General features: G+C 30.9%; 1 protein-coding gene across 2 annotated transcripts; it reads right to left on the minus strand.

The window, feature by feature from the left end:
• Positions 1-926: 926 nt before the first annotated feature.
• On the minus strand, positions 927-16644 carry LOC112767010 (cathecol O-methyltransferase 1). 2 transcript variants are annotated; one of them, XM_072222575.1, is made up of 5 exons: positions 16048-16644; positions 6572-6619; positions 2675-2985; positions 2335-2399; positions 927-1384 (listed from the first exon to the last, which is right to left on the minus strand). In XM_072222575.1, exons 1-5 carry the CDS (start codon positions 16473-16475, stop codon positions 1085-1087), a joined length of 1152 nt encoding a protein of 383 aa, XP_072078676.1. In that variant the 5' UTR covers positions 16476-16644; the 3' UTR covers positions 927-1084. The 2 variants fall into 2 exon arrangements, with proteins under 2 accessions (XP_072078676.1, XP_025668680.1); XM_025812895.3 differs by lacking the exon at positions 6572-6619.
• Between the last annotated feature and the right edge of the window lie 3093 nt (positions 16645-19737).

Genomic DNA, 19737 nt, shown 5'->3' on the forward strand with positions numbered 1-19737 from the left:
TGCAAGTCATTCCATGAGAGGTTGTGGATTTAACTCTCACTTATACTTAATTTTTATAAAATGTGTGTTATATATGGAGTGCGGCTAGAATAGAGTAATTTTTATAAAATATGTGTTATATATGGAGTGCGACTAGGATAGAGTATAGTACACCCTAAACCCGTACCCTACCATATCCGTAACGGGTCGGATAGCCTACCCGCGAATAGGGTATGTATTGCCAGTCCTAAATTTTCACAACCATTTTTTCAATAATAAATTTTATGAGTCGATTTCTATATTGATATTTTTTTTTATTATGAATTTGGAATATATCGTATTTACAACCATCCATAGGGTTAGTACCATAAAATTTAGGCCTTAGTCCTATATGGGTTAGGATAAAAAATGATCCAAAAATAAAGATTTCTTTTTTTTTTTTTTTCAAAAAAATCAGTTTGACAAAACTATTATACAACCTAGAGGGTTTGGAGCCAACTTTAGAAGTATCTCTTTTACCACATTTTCTAAATTTATTTTTAATATTTAATTTTGGCCTCTCATTTTAGCCCTATATTAATTATAGTTACCATATTTTTACCACTTTCGATCCTATATCATTGAAATCGGGTGGCAATCACCTAGGGAGTTGGTCAGCCGACGATTGTCCTGGTGTCAACCAATGATCGATCAGAATAGCAGGTCACCATAAACTGATCGATTAAGTTAAGGTCCATACGTTATTAGGTCAGTTATTAGAGTTGGTTCGTGTTGTTCAATAAGTAACCTAAAATTTTAAATAGTTTAGGACTAACTTCATAGATTATCAAGTCTAGCAGTTTAATTGAAAGACTATTGGGAACTAGGACTAAAAAAGACTTTTTAGAAGATGGGATTAATTTAAGATCAAGATTTTAGAGTGTGGATTTGGAACTAAACCGAGAGCCTAGAGTCAAATTGACATCTCTATTCATATCTATTGAAATTAAACACAATTGTGAGAACCCTAAAAGATATAAAGACCTAACTGATGATTTAACTTAAAATTTATCAAAACTAAATTATTAACTCTTGTTTCTAAGACATTTGAAAGTTTGTGGTGTGGCTACTGATTGAAGAACTCCATGACCCATAAGCTGGATACATTACAAATCAATGTTATGCTACTAAATCCAGATGCTTTGGCCAAATGCATGAAATCTTGGAGGGTTCGTTCCTTTCCTTTTGACATTTGAATCATCATGAAAACATCAGACCTGAAAGTCATCTTAGCAAAGTCTGTCTGCTCTGGCATTGCAGGAAGAATTTTGTCCACCACAATCACCTTCCCATCATTCGGTATAGCCTTCCGACAATTCTTTAATATCTTCAAGCATCCTTCGTCATCCCAATCATGAAGTATGTTCTAGAAATAAAATAATATAATCTAAAAAAATTATAGGATCAACTCAATCATAATGTATATAGTTTGTTCCATTAACATTAACTTCGGTTTCTAGTGTAAATGTTTGGGAGAAAAAATTTATTAATATATGCTAATGTGATCAAACATTACATGTACATAAAAAATCAGCTATCAAATAAATTTTTTATATAAAATAAAAAAATACATATGAAGAATGAATTCAATAACATATTTGTTATACACAAATATACAAAATCTAATTTATTAAATAATTTTTTTGAATATACTACATGTACATTAAAATCAGTCACTAGTATAAAATATATATTGAAAATAGGCTACACAACACATGTATTTATATACAAATATATGATTACTGATTTTGGTAACTAATTTTAGTATACAAATAGCATTTTTGTTAACAAAAATGTTTGGTAACCAAAGAAAATCAGCCAAAATCAGCTATAACTTGCCTTATTTAGCATTCATTAATTGTTGCGATAATTAATTAATGCTAAATAAAGCAAATTCTGGTTGTTTTTTTTGTCTACTCTTTGTGTATATTTGATGGATATAAGAGCAATGCACCAGAGAAGCATAAGGACCAAGTGACAGAGCAATCAAGAAAGTCTTCAAAAATATCTGTTTTAACTAATTTCCCTTTTTGCTTAGTTAGTTAGTTGTTCTGTTATCCTCTCTTAGACTAAATCAATCTCTTATACATGTATGTAAAGTGGATAACATGATAATCAAGTACACAAGTCACATATTCAATATCATAGTTTCTATATTCTGCAGAATTAATTTTCTCCTGTGTTTTCATCATTCTCTCAATCTTAGTGCTAAGTCCTTTAGATATTTTTTAAGGCCTATTTGCATTTAATTCAACCACTAGCCTCATGATGAATAATTTGCAAGTAACAGAATAACTTTAAACTCACAAGTCACACCTTAATAAAAATTGCATCCCCGTTGGGAACGCTCTCGAACATATCTCCGCCTATGTGCTCCACACCTGCAACAATAGAACAACATAATAACATTCAATTCTTTTTAGTAACACAATATTCATAATTTCAAAGCACATATACAACACGAGAGATCGCATACAAAATCAATAAAAAAAAAAAAAGAAAAACTTGGAAATTTGTTCTGTCATGTTACTAGCTTCATGTAACATCATGCCATCCTCAATTTCTAATAATCATATCAACTTCAAGAGTAGACAAGCCATCTTAAATTAAACAAAAATTTATACAAATAAATTAAATAATGGTAGATCATATATACCAGCATAGATGGGGGCATTTTCTATAACATGAGGCAAATCAAAATTGACACCCTGGATATTAGGGTATTTGGAAGTGATCAAGTTGAGAGTGGCCCCAAGACCGCCACCAACGTCAACCAGTTTATTGATGTGGTCGAAGCCTTTGTAGACATCAAGAATCCTCTTCATTGATATAGTGGAGGATGTGAGCATAGCTTTGTTGAAAATCTCGTTGAACCGTGGATCAATATTTGCATACTCGAACATATTCATACCATAAACCCTGTTGAATGGTATACCTCCTTCTAAGATCGCTCCTTTTAGTTCACTCCTGATAATTAAAAACCCACCAATAGAAAAAAGAAAGATACTATCGTAACTCATGCATATACTACTTACTTTGGAATGTTAAGTCTAAAATAAGTTGCAACTTTATTTATTTTCATGTGAAATTGATGGCAAAATATTATTAGATGATAATAGTAAATATATCAAGTTTGTTGTGATAAGAACGAGCAATAGTGGATGTCCATTCCCGTGTAAAACTCATATTTTCAAAGAAGGAATGACATTAAATGCATGTTAAAATTAAGTTCCCAATATATGTATAAATATATGTATAAATAGAGGCCTTTGCCTCTGAGAGAAAGCAAGCACACGTACAATTACAAATATTTCTATTTCTCTCTCTCTTTACAGTAATAAAATAAATGCAATTTTCTCTCTTTACTTTTAATACTTCTTTCTATCCTTACATATATATACATATTACAACATATAATATTAATATATATATATATAAATTATTATTGAGCTAATTATATAGAGTCTTCTATTTACATATTTTATTTTATATTTACATCTTCCTTATTTATTTAGTTGTTTTACAACACGTTATCAGCACGAGACTCTGAGCAAATTTTTAGAAGACTCAGGTAACAAATTTTCATTATGTCAAAACCCTCTCATCTTGAATTCAATGCTTTTGATATATCTGGAAATAATTATTTATCATGGATATTAGATGCTAAAATCCATCTTGATTCAATGGATCTTGGAGATACCATTAAGGCTGAAAATAATGCATCCCAGAAGGATAAAGCCAAAGCCATGATTTTTCTTCGTTGTCATCTTGACGAAGGATTGAAAAATGAATATCTCACATTAAAAGATCCTGCAGATTTTTGGAAAGACCTTGAAAAAAGGTATAATCATCAGAAAATGGTGATACTTCCTCAATCTCGATATGAATGGACGCACTTGCGTCTGCAGGATTTTAAATCTATAAATGAATATAATTCTGCAATGTTTCGAATCACCTCACGAATGAAATTATGTGGGAAAAAGATAACTGATCATGATATATTGGAGAAAATTTTCTCAACCTTCCATGCCTCGAATGTGCTCCTGCAGCAGCAGTATCGAGAAAAAGGGTTTAAAAAATATTTTGAGTTAATTTCTTGCCTTCTTGTTGCTGAACGCAATAATGAGTTGTTATTAAAAAATGATGAAGCGCGCCCAGCTGGCGCCGCCCCATTTCCTGAAGTAAATGCGGCAAATCATTACCCCAGAAGAGGTAAATGGCAAGGTTTCAATAACAAGAAAAATTATGGAAGGAAAATGAATTATATTCAAAAGAGAGGATCTCACCAGAAGTGGGATAAAGAAAGAAATATCGGGCAAAATAAATCAACAGAGGATAAGTGTTTCCGTTGTGGTGGAAAGGGCCATTGGTCACGTACCTGTCGTACCCCAAGGCACCTGGTCGATCTTTATCAGGCATCTTTGAAAAAGGATGACAAAGGAAAGGAAACAAATTTTGTTTCAAATGATACTGAAAATTCCACCACTCATTATGATGTATCTGATTTCTTTGAGGATCCTGAAGGGAATATTGGTCATCTGATCAATGATGGAATAGTTTAATATGTGGGATTGTGAAGTATCTATGTAAATAAATAATGTAAAGAACTTATTGTTAAGTTTTATTTCCTATGTATTTAAGTTTCAAATGTAATGTATATAAATAATGAAATATTAATGTTTATGAATTTTGAAATCATTAAATATGTCATGTTTTAAAATAAAATTTTAGTATATGACATTATGTGCATGTATTGCTACTCATTTTATTATTATTTGTCTTTGAAGAAAATGGCAAGGATATGTAATAAAGATGTATGCCTTGCGGATAGTGCAAGTTCGCACACTATTCTCAAAAGTGATATATATTTTACCCATCTTGTGCCAAAAGAAGAGTGTGTTAATACTATCATTGGCTCAGGCAATGTGATAGAAGGCTCCGAAAGAGCTATAATTTTGTTTCCTAGAGGAACAAAATTCATAATAAATAATGCACTGTTGTCTACCAAGTCTCGAAGAAACTTGTTGAGCTTTAAAGATATTCGCCAAAATGGATATCATATTGAGACTATGAATGAGGAAAATCATGAGTATTTATGTATCACAACTCATGATTCAAATAAAAATGTTATATTAGAAAAGTTGCCATCACTTTCATCTGAGTTATATTATACCAAGATTAGTGCAATTGAATCACATGCCATTCTAAACCAGAAGTTTACTAGCCCAAATGAATTCATAACTTGGCACGACCGATTGGGTCATCCGAAAACAACCATGATGCGGAGGATTATTGAAAACTCTCATGGACATTCACTAAAAAAACCAGAAGATTCTTAAAACTAGTGAATTTTGTTGTGCTGCATGTTCTTAGGGAAAGTTAATTTTAAGGCTATCACCAGTAAAGATTGGATTTGAGTCCTATGAATTCCTAGAAAGGATAGAAGGTGATATATGTGGACCTATTCATCCACCATATGGATCTTTTAGATATTTTATGGTCTTAATAGACGCATCTTCGAGATGGGCACATGTGTGCTTATTGTCTTCTCGCAACCTGACGTTTGCGAGATTACTGGCTCAAATTATTCGATTAAAAGCACAATTTCTAGAAAATCCAATCAAAGCAATTCGTCTTGATAATGCTGGTGAATTTACTTCCCAAGCTTTTGATGCTTATTGTATGGCTAATAGAATAAGTGTTAAACATCCAGTAGCTTATGTTCACACACAAAATGGGTTAGCAGAATCACTTATTAAGCGCCTCCAATTAATTGCTAGACCCTTGCTTATGAGAACAAATCTCCCAACCTCGGTTTGGGAGCATGCTATTTTACATGCCGCAGCACTTATTCGTTTGAGGCCAACGAGTTACCATCAGTTCTCTCCTATGCAATTAGCTTTTGGCCAGCAGCCAAATGTCTCCCATTTAAGAATATTTAGGTGTGCGATATATGTTCCCATTGCACCACCTAATCGCACCAAAATGGGACCCCAAAGAAAATTGGGGATATATGTTGGATATGATTCTCCCTCTATAGTGAGGTATCTTGAGATACAAACCGGGGATGTATTTAAAGCCTGGTTTGCGAATTGTCATTTTGATGAATCAAAATTTCCAACATTAGGGGGAGAGAATAAGCTTCCTGAAAAGGAACTTAATTGGAATGCATCATCCTTGATGCATTTAGATTCTCGATCAAGGCAATGTGAACTAGAAGTTCAAAAGATTATACATTTACAAAGAATAACAAATGAATTGCCTGATGCATTTTCAGATACAAAGAGGATAACCAAATCTTATATACCAACGGAAAATGCCCCAATTCGAGTTGATGTCCCAGTAGGACAAGTAGCCACTGAAGCAAATTCACGCCAGAAGCGTGGCAGGGCGGAAAATGCCCCAATTCGAATTGATGTCCCTGTAGGTCAAGTAGCCACTAAAGTAAATACACACCAGAAGCGTGGCAAGCCTGTTGGTTCCAAAGACAAAAATCCTCGAAAGAGAAAAGAGGTAAATAATATTCCTGTTGGAAAAGACATAGTAGAGACACCTGTAGTTGTCCAAAATTCTGATATAACGCCAGAAGACGTTCAGGTACCTGAAAATTGTGAAAATGACGAGATCTCGATAAATTATGTCTTTACAGGAGAGAAATGGGACCGAAATAAGACAATTGTCAATGAAATATTTGCATATAATGTGGCATTAAATATCATGCATGAAAGTAAGGATCTTGAGCCAAGATCAGTTGAAGAATGTCGACAAAGGAATGATTAGACAAAATGGGAAGAAGCCATGAAGGTTGAATTAGACTCACTTGCAAAACATGAAGTCTTTGGACCTATAGTCCGTACACCAGAAGATGTAAAACCTGTTGGATATAGGTGGGTATTTGTGAGAAAACATGAGAAAAATGAAGTTATGCGCTATAAAGCCCGACTTGTGGCACAAGGTTTTTCACAAAGGTCCGGTATAGATTATAAAGAAACGTATTCCCCTGTAGTGGATGCGATAACATTGCGTTATTTGGTCAGTTTATCTGCATATCATAAACTGCATATGCATTTAATGGATGTGGTAACAGCCTATTTATACGGCTCATTAGATCGAGATATCTATATGAAAGTCCCTGAAGGACTAAAGATATCTAAACCATCCAATGAATATTCGCAAGGGTTATACTCAGTCAAATTGCAAAGATCTTTATATGGTCTAAAGCAATCCGGACGAATGTGGTATAATCGTCTTACTGAGTATCTGGCCAAAAACGGATTCAAGAATGATGATATCTGCCCATGTGTTTTCATAAAGAAAACTACATATGGGTTCATTATAATTGCTGTGTACGTTGATGATTTAAATATTATTGGGACTCCTGAAGAGATTCCAACAATTATAAAAACTCTAAAAGAAGAGTTTGAGATGAAAGATCTTGGAAAGACTAAGTTTTGTCTCGGCCTGCAGATCGAGCATATAAAAAGTGGGATCTTTATTCATCAAGCAACATACACAGAGAAGATCTTGAAGATATTTTATATGGATAAGTCACATCTATTAAGTACTCCAATGATCGTAAGATCTTTGGATGTGAAAAAGGATCAATTCCGTCCTAAAGAAAAAAATGAAGATATCCTTGGTCCTGAAGTACCATATCTTAGTGTCATTGGAGCGCTAATGTATCTTGCTAATAATACACGACCTGATATATCATTTGCTGTGAATTTACTAGCAAGGTATAGTTCCTCTCCAACCAGAAGACATTGGAGTGGAGTCAAACAAATCTTTCGATATCTTCATGGAACGGTTGATAGGGGATTGTTTTATCCCTATGGATCCAAGTCACAACTGGTTGGCTATGCAGATGCCAGATACTTGTCTGATCCACATAAAGGGAGATCTCAAACAGGATACCTGTTCACATATGGTGGTACAGCTATATCATGGAGGTCCACAAAACAGACGATAGTAGCAACCTCCTCTAATCATGCTAAAATACTGGCGATTCACGAAGCTAGTTGTGAGTGTTTTTGGCTGAGGAGTCTGATTCAATATATTCTGTCATCATATGGACTGATTGATCATAAGATAGCTCCAACTGTCCTGTTTGAAGATAATACAGCATGCATTGCTCAACTTAAAGGCGGATACATCAAAGGTGATAGAACAAAGCATATTTCTCCCAAATTTTTCTTCACTCATAATCTTCAAAATCAAGGGACAATTGATGTCCAACAAATCTGCTCAAGTGACAATCTGGCAGATTTATTTACAAAGTCACTCCCAAAATCCTCCTTTGAAAGATTGGTACATGAGATTGGGATGCACCGATTTCGAGACATTAAATGATATCGGCAAGAGGAGGAGACTGTACTCTTTTTTCCTTGGTCAGGTTTTTTTCCTATTGGATTTTTCTTGACAAGGTTTTTAATGAGGCAGTCCCCATCACTAAAGGATATTGTACTCTTTTTCCTTCACTAAGGTTTTTTCCCACTGGGTTTTTCTTTAGTAAGGTTTTAACGAGGCAATAATCCTAAATGGGCATCCAAGGGGGAGTGTTGTGATAAGAACGAGCAACGTAGATGCCCATTCCCATGTAAAACTCACATTTTCAAAGAAGGAATGACATTAAATGCATGTTGAAATTAAGCTCCCAATATATGTATAAATAGAGGCCTTTGCCTCTGAGAGAAAGCAAGCACACATACAATTACAAATATTTCTATTTCCCCCCCTCTCTCTCTCTTTACAGTAATAAAACAAATGCAATTCTCTCTCTCTTTACTTTTAATACTTTTTTCTATCTTTACATATATATACATATTACAACATATAATATTAATGTACATATATAAATTATTATTGAGCTAATTATATAGAGTCTTCTATTTACATATTTTATTTTATATTTACATCTTCCTTATTTATTTAGTTGTTTTACAACAAAGTTATCCTATAATTTTGAATTATCAGCTTTATACGAAGGGAATTACTCAGATAAAAATGCTTAAAAAGTCTTTTTTTAAAGGTGTTTTTTAGTAATTAAAATTCAATATATATATAATTGATTAAATTGTGTTATTTTTATTAAAATTATATCAGATAAATTGATTTGGCCAAAAAATGATAAATTACACCTTGAACCGATCAAAATATTTTTTTATAAAAATGACTACAATATCTCTATTATAAAAAATAACTAATATATTCTTATTCTTATTCTTATTATATATATGTATAAAGTTTGAGAATCCTAAATTATAACCCTTCTTTTCTCTCTTTGCCGTCATAGAGTTAGGATTTATGGTTCTCAAAATTTAAAAAATATATATATAATAAAAATATTTTAGTCATTTTCTATAATAGAAATATTGTAGTCATTTTTTATAAAAAAAAAATATTAATTTAGATCGATTCAAGATTTGGTTTACCGATTTTTCGGTCAAATCAATTTATCTAATCTAATTTTAACAAAAACAATACGATTTAATCAATTATATATATATATATATATATATATATATATATATATATATATTAAATTTTAATATTAAAAAATATCTTTAAAAAAAGACGTTTTAAGCATCTTTATCTGAGTCGTTCCCTGATATAAAAACAAAATAATTAACTATATCTAAAACTCCTGAAATGAATTATTTGTTCATAAAATTAAATTTTAATTTATATTATCAACGATACACCTAGATCTTTATTAGTTAGGAAATAGTCAAAATCAGATATAATTTGTTATAATGTAATTGATTCTGAGGGTCAAATTAGTTTGATTGGTTCACAAGCTTATTCTATCTTCCCATGAATAACTTTTACTCTGTTTTTGAACTTCTCAATAACAGAATAAAGGAATTATAATTTAAAATAAGAAAAATAATATAAGAGTGAAATAATAATTTAAAAATATTTGACTAATAATCATTGAAAATAGTCGGTTTTTAATTGGATTTAAAGGATTAACCTAAGGTGTAGTTGCTGTCAGCCGTAATTATCAAGTTAGCATAACAAATAATTCTAAAAAAGTTATTACTTTCAAATTTTATATTTTATATTTTATATTTTTTTAAAAATAAATATTAAAAGAGTTAATTTTACATAAAAAAAATTAGCTAATACTTTTTATTTTTTATTATATTTTTTAATTTGACAAATTAAAAATTAATTCATCAAAAATTTAAACTTTATTTAAAAATTTATAATTAATCAATACATATTGTGATAAGAATACCTTATCACACCTTATGTGGATGCCTATTTTTCATAAGATACAATTTTTTAAGGATGACTGTATTTAATATAGTTTGAAAAATTGAAGCCTTGCACATGTATAAATAAGGGTATAGGCTGAGACTTTTGACACACAACAGAAACAATAAAATACTCTCTCTTTTATATACTGTTCTCTTCTCTCTCTCTCTTACAAATAAGTTGCTATATATATTCAATATATTGAGTTGATTATATTGGCTAATATTAATACTAGAGTCTTCTATTTTATCTTCTTTATTTATTTATTTTACAACACGTTATCAGCACGAGACTCTGATCAAATTTTAGGAAGACTCAGGTAACAAATTTTTATTATGTCGAAGTTCTCTCATCTTGAATTTAATGCTCTTGATATATCTAGAAATAATTATTTATCATGAATATTAGATGCTGAAATCCATCTTGATTCAATGGATCTTGGAGATACCATTAAGGCTGAAAATAATGCATCACAGAAAGATAAAGCCAAAGTCATGATTTTTCTTCGTCGTCATCTTGACGAAGGTTTGAAAAATGAATGTCTCACATTAAAAGATCATGCAGATCTTTGGAAAGACCTTGAAGAAAAGTACAATCATCAAAAGACGGTGATACTTCCTCAAGCCCGATATGAATGGACGCACTTGCGTTTACAGGATTTTAAATTCATAAATGAATATAATTCGGCAATGTTTCGAATCATCTCACGAATGAAATTATGTGGGGAAAAGATATCTAATAATGATATATCAGAGAAAACTTTCTCGACCTTCCATGCCTCGAATGTGCTCCTGCAGCAGCAGTATCGAGAAAAAGGATTTAAAAAGTATTATGAGTTAATTTCTTGCCTTTTTGTTGCTGAACGCAACAATGAGTTGCTCTTAAAGAATCATGAAGCACGCCCAGCTGGCGCCGCCCCCATTTCCTGAAGTAAATGCGGTAAATCATTACTCCAGAAGAGTTAAATGGCAAGGTTTTGGCAACAAGAAAAATTATGGAAGGAAAAGGAATTATGTTCAAAAGAGAGGATCTCACCAGAAGTGGGATAAAGAAAGAAATATTGGGCAAAATAAATCAACAAAGGATAAGTGTTTTCACTGTGGTGGAAATGGCCATTGGTCGCGTACCTGTCGTACACCAAGGCACCTAGTTGATCTTTATCAAGTATCTTTTTGAAAATGGATGACAAAGGAAATGAAACAAATTTTGTTTCAAATGATGCTGCAAATTTCACCACTCATTATAATGTATCTGATTTCTTTGAGGATCCTGAAGAAAATATTGGTCATTTGATCAACGATGGAATAGTTTAATATGTGAAATTGTTAAGTATCCATGTAAATAAATAATGTAAAGAACTTATTGTTAAGTTTTATTTTCTATGTATTTAAGTTTTAAATATGATGTATATAAATAATAAAATATTAATGTTTATGAATTTTGAAATCATTAAATGTGTCAAGTTTTAAAATAAAATTTTAGTATATGACATTATTTTTATGTACAGTGTTTTTTAGAAAAATAATTCCGATCAAGTGTTCAATTTAATTGTGCATACTACTCATTTTATTATTATTATTTGTCTTTGAAGAAAATGGCAAGGATATATAATGAAGATGCATGCCTTGTGGATAGTGCAAGTTCGCACACCATTCTCAAAAGTAATATATATTTTACCTATCTTGTGCCAAAAGAATAATATGTTAATACTATTATTGGCTCAAGCAATGTGATTGAAGGTTCCGGAAGAGCTATAATTTTATTTTTCGGAGGAACAAAATTCATAATAAATAATGCACTATTGTTTACCAAGTCTCTAAGAAACTTGTTAAGCTTTAAAGATATTCGCCGAAATGGATATCATATTGAGACTATGAATGAGGAAAATCATGAGTACTTATGTATCACAACTCATGATTCAAATAAAAATGTTATATTAGAAAAGTTGCCATCACTTTCATCTGAGTTATATTATACCAAGATTAGTGCAATTGAATCACATGCCATTCTAAACCAGAAGTTTACTAGCCCAAATGAATTCATAACTTGGCACGATCGATTGGGTCATCCGGAAACAACCATGATGCGGAGGATTATTGAAAACTCTCATGGACATTCACTAACAAAACTAGAAGATTCTTAAAACTAGTGAATTTTGTTGTGCTGCATGTTCTTAGGGAAAGTTAATTTTAAGGCTATCACCAGTAAAGATTGGATTTGAGTCCTATGAATTCCTAGAAAGGATTGAAGGTGATATATGTGGACCTATTCATCCACCATATGGATCTTTTAGATATTTTATGGTCTTAATAGACGCATCTTCGAGATGGGCACATGTGTGCTTATTGTCTTCTCGCAACCTGGCGTTTGCGAGATTACTGGCTCAAATTATTCGATTAAAAGCACAATTTCTAGAAAATCCAATCAAAGCAATTCGTCTTGATAATGCTGGTGAATTTACTCTCCAAGCATTTGATGCTTATTGTATGGCTAATGGAATAAGTGTTTAACATCTAATAGCTTATGTTCACACACAAAATGGGTTAGCAGAATCACTTATTAAACGCTTCCAATTAATTGATAGACCCTTCCTTATGAGAACAAATCTCCCAACCTCGGTTTGGGGGCATGCTATTTTACATGCCACAACACTTATTCGTTTGAGACCAACGAGTTACCATAAGTTCTTTCCTATGCAATTAGCTTTTGGCCAGCAGCCAAATGTTTTCCATTTAAGAATATTCGGGTGTGCGATATATGTTCCCATTGCAGCATCTAATCACACCAAAATGGAACCCCAAGAAAATTAAGGATATATGTTGGATATGATTCTCCCTCTATAGTGAGGTATCTTGAGATACAAACGGGAGATGTATTTAAAGCCCGATTAGCAGATTGTCATTTTGATGAATCAAAATTTCCAACATTAGGAGGAGAGAATAAGCTTCCTAAAAAGGAACTTAATTGGAATGAATCATCCTTGATGCATTTAGATCCTCGATCAGGGCAATGTGAACTAGAAGTTCAAAAGATTATACATTTGCAAAGAATAGCAAATGAATTGTCTGATGCATTTTCTGATACAAAGAGGATAACCAAATCTTATATACCAGCGGAAAATGCCCCAATTCGAATTGATGTCCCAGTAGGACAAGTAGCCACTGAAGCAAATTCACGCCAGAAGCGTGGCAGCCTGTCGATTCCAAAGACAAAAATCTTCGAAAAAGAAAAGAGGTAAATACTATTTCTGTTGAAAAAGACATAGTAAAGGCACCTGTAGTTGTCCAAAATTCTGATATAATTTTAACACCAGAAGACGTTCAGGTACTTGAAAATTGTGAAAATGACGAGATCTCGATAAATTATGTCTTTACAGGAGAGAAATGGGACCGAAATAAGACAATTGTCAATGAAATATTTGCATATAATGTGGCATTGAATATCATGCATGAAAATAAGGATCTTGAGTCAAGATCAGTCGAAGAATGTTGACAAATGAATGATTGGCCAAAATAGAAAGAAGCCATGAAGGCTGAGTTAGACTCACTTGCAAAACGTGAAGTCTTTGGACCTGTAGTCCGTACACTAAAAGATGTAAAATCTGTTGGATACCGATGGGTATTTGTGAGAAAACTTAATGAGAAAAATGAAGTTGTGCACTACAAAACCCGACTTGTGGCACAAGGTTTTTCACAAAGGCCCGATATAGATTATGAAGAAACGTATTCCCCTGTAGTGGATGCGATAACATTGCGTTATTTGGTCAGTTTATCTGCATATCATAAATTGCATATGCATTTAATGGATGTGGTAATAGCCTATTTATACGGCTCATTAGATCGGGATATCTATATGAAAGTCCTTGAAGGACTAAAGATATCTAAACCATCCAATGAATATTTGCAAGGGTTATACTCAGTTAAATTGCAAAGATCTTTATATGGTCTAAAGCAATCTAGACGGATGTGGTATAATCGTCTTATTGAGTATCTATCCAAAAATGGATTCAAGAATGATGATATCTGTCCATGTGTTTTCATAAAGAAATCTGCATCTGGGTTCATTATAATTGCTGTGTAAGTTGATGATATAAATATTATTGGAACTCTTGAAGAGATTCCAACAATTATTAAAACTCTAAAAGAAGAGTTTGAGATGAAAGATTTTGGAAAGACTAAATTTTGTCTCGGTTTGCAGATCGAGCATATGAAAAATGGGATCTTTAATCATCAAACAACATACACAGAAAAGATATTGAAAAGATTTTATATGAATAAGTCACATCCCTTGAGTACCCCAATGATCGTAAGATCTTTGGATGTGGAGAATGATCATTTCCATCCTAAAGAAGAGAATAAAGATATCATTGGTCCTGAAGTACCATATCTTAGTGCCATTGGAGCGCTATTGTATCTTTCTAATAATACACGACCCGATATATCATTTGCTGTGAATTTACTAGCAAGGTATAGTTCCTCTCCAACCAGAAGACATTAGAGTGGAATCAAGCAAATCTTTCGATATCTTCATGGAACGGTTGATATGGGATTGTTTTATCCCTATAGATCCAAGTCACAACTAGTTGGCAATGCAGATGCTGTCTACTTGTCTGATCCACATAAAGGAAGATCTCAAGCAGGATACCTGTTTACATATGGTGGAACAGCTATATCATGGAGGTCCACGAAACAGACGATTGCTGCAACATCCTCTACTCATGTCGAAATACTAGCGATTCATGAAGCAAGTCGCGAGTGTTTTTGGCTCAGGAGTTTGATCCAATATATTCTGTCATCATGTGGACTGATTGATCATAAGATAGCTCCAAATGTCCTGTTTGAAGATAATATATCATGAATTGCTCAACTTAAAGGTAGATACATCAAAGGTGATAGAACAAAGCATATTTCTCCCAAATTCTTGTTCACTCATGATTTTCAAAATCAAGGGACAATTGATGTCTAACAGATCCGCTCAAGTGACAATCTGACAAATTTATTTACAAAGTCACTCCCAAAATCCTCATTTGAAAGATTGGTACATGAGATTGGGATGCGCCGATTTCGAGACATTAACTGATGTCGACAAAAGGAGGAGATTGTACTCTTTTTTCCTTGGTAAGATTTTTTTTCACATTGGGTTTTTCTTAACAAGGTTTTTAATGAGGCAGTTCCCATCACTAAAGGATATTGTACTCTTTTTCCTTCACTAAAGTTTTTTTCATTGGATTTTTCTTTAGTAAGGTTTTAACGAGGCAATAATTCTAAATGGTCATTCAAGGGGAGTGTTGTGATAAGAATACCTTATCACACCTTATGTGGATGCCCATTTTCCATAAGATACAGTTTCTTAAGGACGACTGTATTTAATATAGTTTGAAAAAGTAAAGTCTTGTACATGTATAAATAGGGGTTTAACACACAAAAGAAACAATAAAATCACTCTCTCTTTTATATACTGTTCTCTTCTCTCTCTCTTACAAATAAGTTGCTATATATATATATTGAGTTAATTATATTGGCTAATATTAATACTAGAGTCATCTATTTTATCTTCTTTATTTATTTATTTTACAACAATTCATTATTAATTAAAATTTAATTTTCTACTCTTCTATCCTTATTATTTTTACTAATAATGTATGTGACAATATATAAATAAATATATGTATTATAAAATAATTTTACAGATAAAAAATTAATAAAATAGAATAATTTATTTAGTGAAAGGGCATAAAAATCCAAGATAAGATGCAATGCGTTTACTGACCAGCATGGATATAAGACTTTATCCAGAAGATGCGCCAAAGAGGGTCCCCAAGACACACCATCAGCATCAGTCACAAAGTATTTGGAAACAGGTGAGAGGCTATACAGTAGCCTGTGGTGCAAGTTATTAGAGCTTTCTGGATCTTCAACAACAGAACAAGACAGTAATGAATGACTTGCAAGAAGCCTTAGAACACGATCCAACATTGATGCTGCTTCAGGGTTGTTGCTTCCAATGCGATCCACAATGTCTTTTGCTGAGAGCTTTGCACCTTCGCCTTCTTTTGCTATGATCTCAAATACACCAAGCTCTATTGTGGTCCTCACAGCCATTGGAACCACAACTGAACATGCCATTTGCGCAAACATAAAGGCATCATCTTCTTGTTTCTCAAGTTTTGCATCGGAATCATGTGATGCAAGAGCCATAGATGTTCGGAAGCGACAGTAGCAACAAAGCAGAGAAATTGGATGGTGTTGTGTATGTAGCTTAGAGTTGGACTTATATAAACTGAAATAGAGTTGGACTTATATAAACTGAAATCTTATCTTATCTTAATATCTTGAAATGGGAGTTTTTGGCCCCATTTTTGGTACGCTGGTCAACTCACCACTTTTACCACAAAGATGCTGTCCATAGATTGCTTATTTTTTACGTTTAATTGTGGTTTAATAAAAAATATTTTTTTTAAATATATTTAAATATCACACATCAACATATTCAATTTTATGTTAATATATATTTTTTAAATAAATTTTAAAATAATATATATTATTAATTATTAAAATAAAAAATATTTTAAATATTTTATATAATTAAAAATATAAAATAATTAAAAATTAATTTATATTTTAATATAATAATATATTAAAATATTATTATAATTTATTTAAAAAATATTTTATATTTTATATATATATAATATTTTCGTATTTTTAAAAATTTTAAATTTGTGTGTATTGTATGTCTTGTATTTTATCATATTCCATATTCGAATAAGTGTCTTTGCATCATAATTTAGAAAGACTTTCACATGTACCAGTGTATTTGACTGGTACATTGTCACACTGATATACCGTAAATAATAGCCATTGAGATACTAATTAAAAAATAAAAACGATTGAAATGTCAGGGGAAATAACTGAAGTGCATTTTAGAACATTCAAAACATGGTGTGTAATAAACCTGTCTTATTATAGATGGATGTTGTAGAAAAAATGTGTCCCCTCTTGATGGGCTGTACTGTTGTAGCATTAATTGCTTATAAATGATTCTTGATTTAGCTAACTTAACTGTGTTAGCATTTAGAACCAATGCTCTACTATTGGTCTCTTTTTCTGAAAATAATGGACCTCTGGAGATGCAATTTTATCATTAGGCTAGTATAATGTTATTAGCCATTAAAATTATCATTTTTCGTCCTATTATTTCAAGTATTACACAAGTATTATAATACATTATAACATAAAATTTTTGGTTCTGAGATTAAAAAAAAAAAGTAATCTTTTATCATATTGGTATAATTAAAAAAAAGTGAGATTCAACAAAATAATCTTTTTAATAATATAAAAATTATTATCTAATATAATAAAAGAAATTAGAGAAAGATAGATTTAATGTATTTTTTATAAAAAATACTAGAAGATTATCAAAATTTATTATTTTTACTTATCAATTAGTTATTAATATTTAAAAGTATGGGATAAAGAATATTATTAGACTATTAGACTAAAAAAATTAAATTAATGACTAAATAATGACTAAAAATAATAAATTCTAATAGCTCTTAATATTTATTTTATTTCTAAAATAGTCTTTATCATATGTATATGAATAAAAAAATATTATTTTTTCATTTACAAAATTTAAACTCAAAATTTCTTAATTAAAGAATAAAATATTCATATACTCATTATCTTTACTAATCTTGTATTGTAATAATTATATATAATAAATAAAAAGAAATTAAAAAATACTGTATATCTACTAATTCATTAATTTATATATCTATCTATTAGTAATATATTAAAATAAAACCTAAAATAATCTTTAAATGCATTGTTATTTTTATCTTAAACCAAACTCACCAGTACATTTATGCCCACCAAATTTAAACACAACAAATTTCCATCTATTTTTTCAATGTAGTTGCCTGTTCCAATTATATCTGGGCCTGTATTTACTATTTACAGAGCCTATCAACTTCTAGCCATCTAAAATTTATTTTAATGTGACTTGACTTATTAATACAAGTTATCATTTAGTCACAAATTTATTATTTTTAGGTATCTTTTTTCTGCCTTTTTATGGATCTTTTCGTCAATATACACCATGCAAGATGACAAAAGCTTTACTAGCTAGCCACCGATCCATACATGGTATATTGTTGTACTAATAAAGTGGCTGGTATATGTGACAGTATGCTTGAAAATCTTCCCATAGCATTTTGCCATTTTCGGTGTAGTTATATCAAAGCCATCCATGTTTTGAATTGAATATACGCGTGTGAGAGTGAAAAATATAATTTTCAATTTTTTTTTTTTCATCCTCAGTTAATAGATGATCAACTGGGTTAGTTGTAGATGTGTGGAACAACGGAATTAGTCAAATTATCGTTACGATTCTGTTAGTTAATTAATTAGGAGTAAAGTTAATTCTAATTAATTAATTAAAAAATAGGTTTCTTATAAAAAAATTATTATCCTATTTTTTTAAATTTTAAAATAAAAAGAGATTAACTTAGTTAGCTGCTATAGTTGGTTCCTAAATTTTTTTTTATGATTATTATTTGGGTATCATTTTTTACTTCTATTATTTACAAATATAATATATATTTTTATATTCGTTTTCTTTATACATATAATGAAATTGCATGTTTTCTTTTAGTTGATAACAATATTATTTATATGTCTATTATATTATTATTTGTATTATTATATTAATATATATTTTTATATTATATATACATAATGAAATTACAGTTTTTCTTTTAGTTTGGTGATTCACGCAACAGAATCGTTTTTAGAATGGAATTCAATCAAAATTCAACTTGTTATACCTGAATAAAATAAGTTAACATAGTTTTTAGTTGTTTTTATTTATAAGTTGTTTTTATAATAAATAGTTTTTAATAGTTTTTGCACTTCAGGCGGATTCGTGATTATCTCCAACCTCTTCTCATAAGCTCATTTACACAATATTCGTTTTAGGGACATCTTAGAACGGTGAAATATAAGGTAAAGAGCAAAATTTAAAGATGTGTTTAGGTCGCAAAATCCAAACCACACATTCTAAAATCACACTTTTCATTTAAAACCGTAACTCTTCATAAAAGCGTTATCTAATGGAAAAAAGTAAATTAAAAGATTTAAGAGAAGAAATAATTAAGTTATCAAAATTAATAGATCAAAAATTAATGATTTTAACTAATGTTAACTGTAATGACACCGAATTCTTAAAATTAATACAAAATGATTTTTCTCAAAATCTTTATTTTACTATAAGTTTTATTGAAGGACTTCAAAAACCTGAAAAAACTTATTTTTCACATGGAATTTCTAAAAAATGTTACCATGGAAATGATTCACCACATCTTCATCATACCTTTAACCCACAATTAAATTCTATAGTAGACATGCTTGAAGAAATATTAGTATCTATAAAATTTCAAAGAAATAAGGAAAAAGAGAA

The sequence above is a fragment of the Arachis hypogaea genome, chromosome 17 (genome assembly GCF_003086295.3).
Source record: "Arachis hypogaea cultivar Tifrunner chromosome 17, arahy.Tifrunner.gnm2.J5K5, whole genome shotgun sequence".
NCBI lineage: Eukaryota > Viridiplantae > Streptophyta > Magnoliopsida > Fabales > Fabaceae > Arachis > Arachis hypogaea.

What these genes read in the sequence shown, in the direction of transcription:
- LOC112767010 (XM_072222575.1), bottom strand. Translation starts at nt 16,475, where the DNA reads ATGGCTCTTGCATCACATGATTCCGATGCAAAACTTGAGAAACAAGAA. An exon ending in AAAGTCTTATATCCATGCTG is followed by an intron (nt 6,620 to 16,047) that starts GTCAGTAAACGC and finishes CACAATTTTCAG; the next exon opens with GTACCTGAACGTCTTCTGGC. An exon ending in GGGATGCAATTTTTATTAAG is followed by an intron (nt 1,385 to 2,334) that starts GTGTGACTTGTG and finishes TTTTATTTCTAG; the next exon opens with AACATACTTCATGATTGGGA.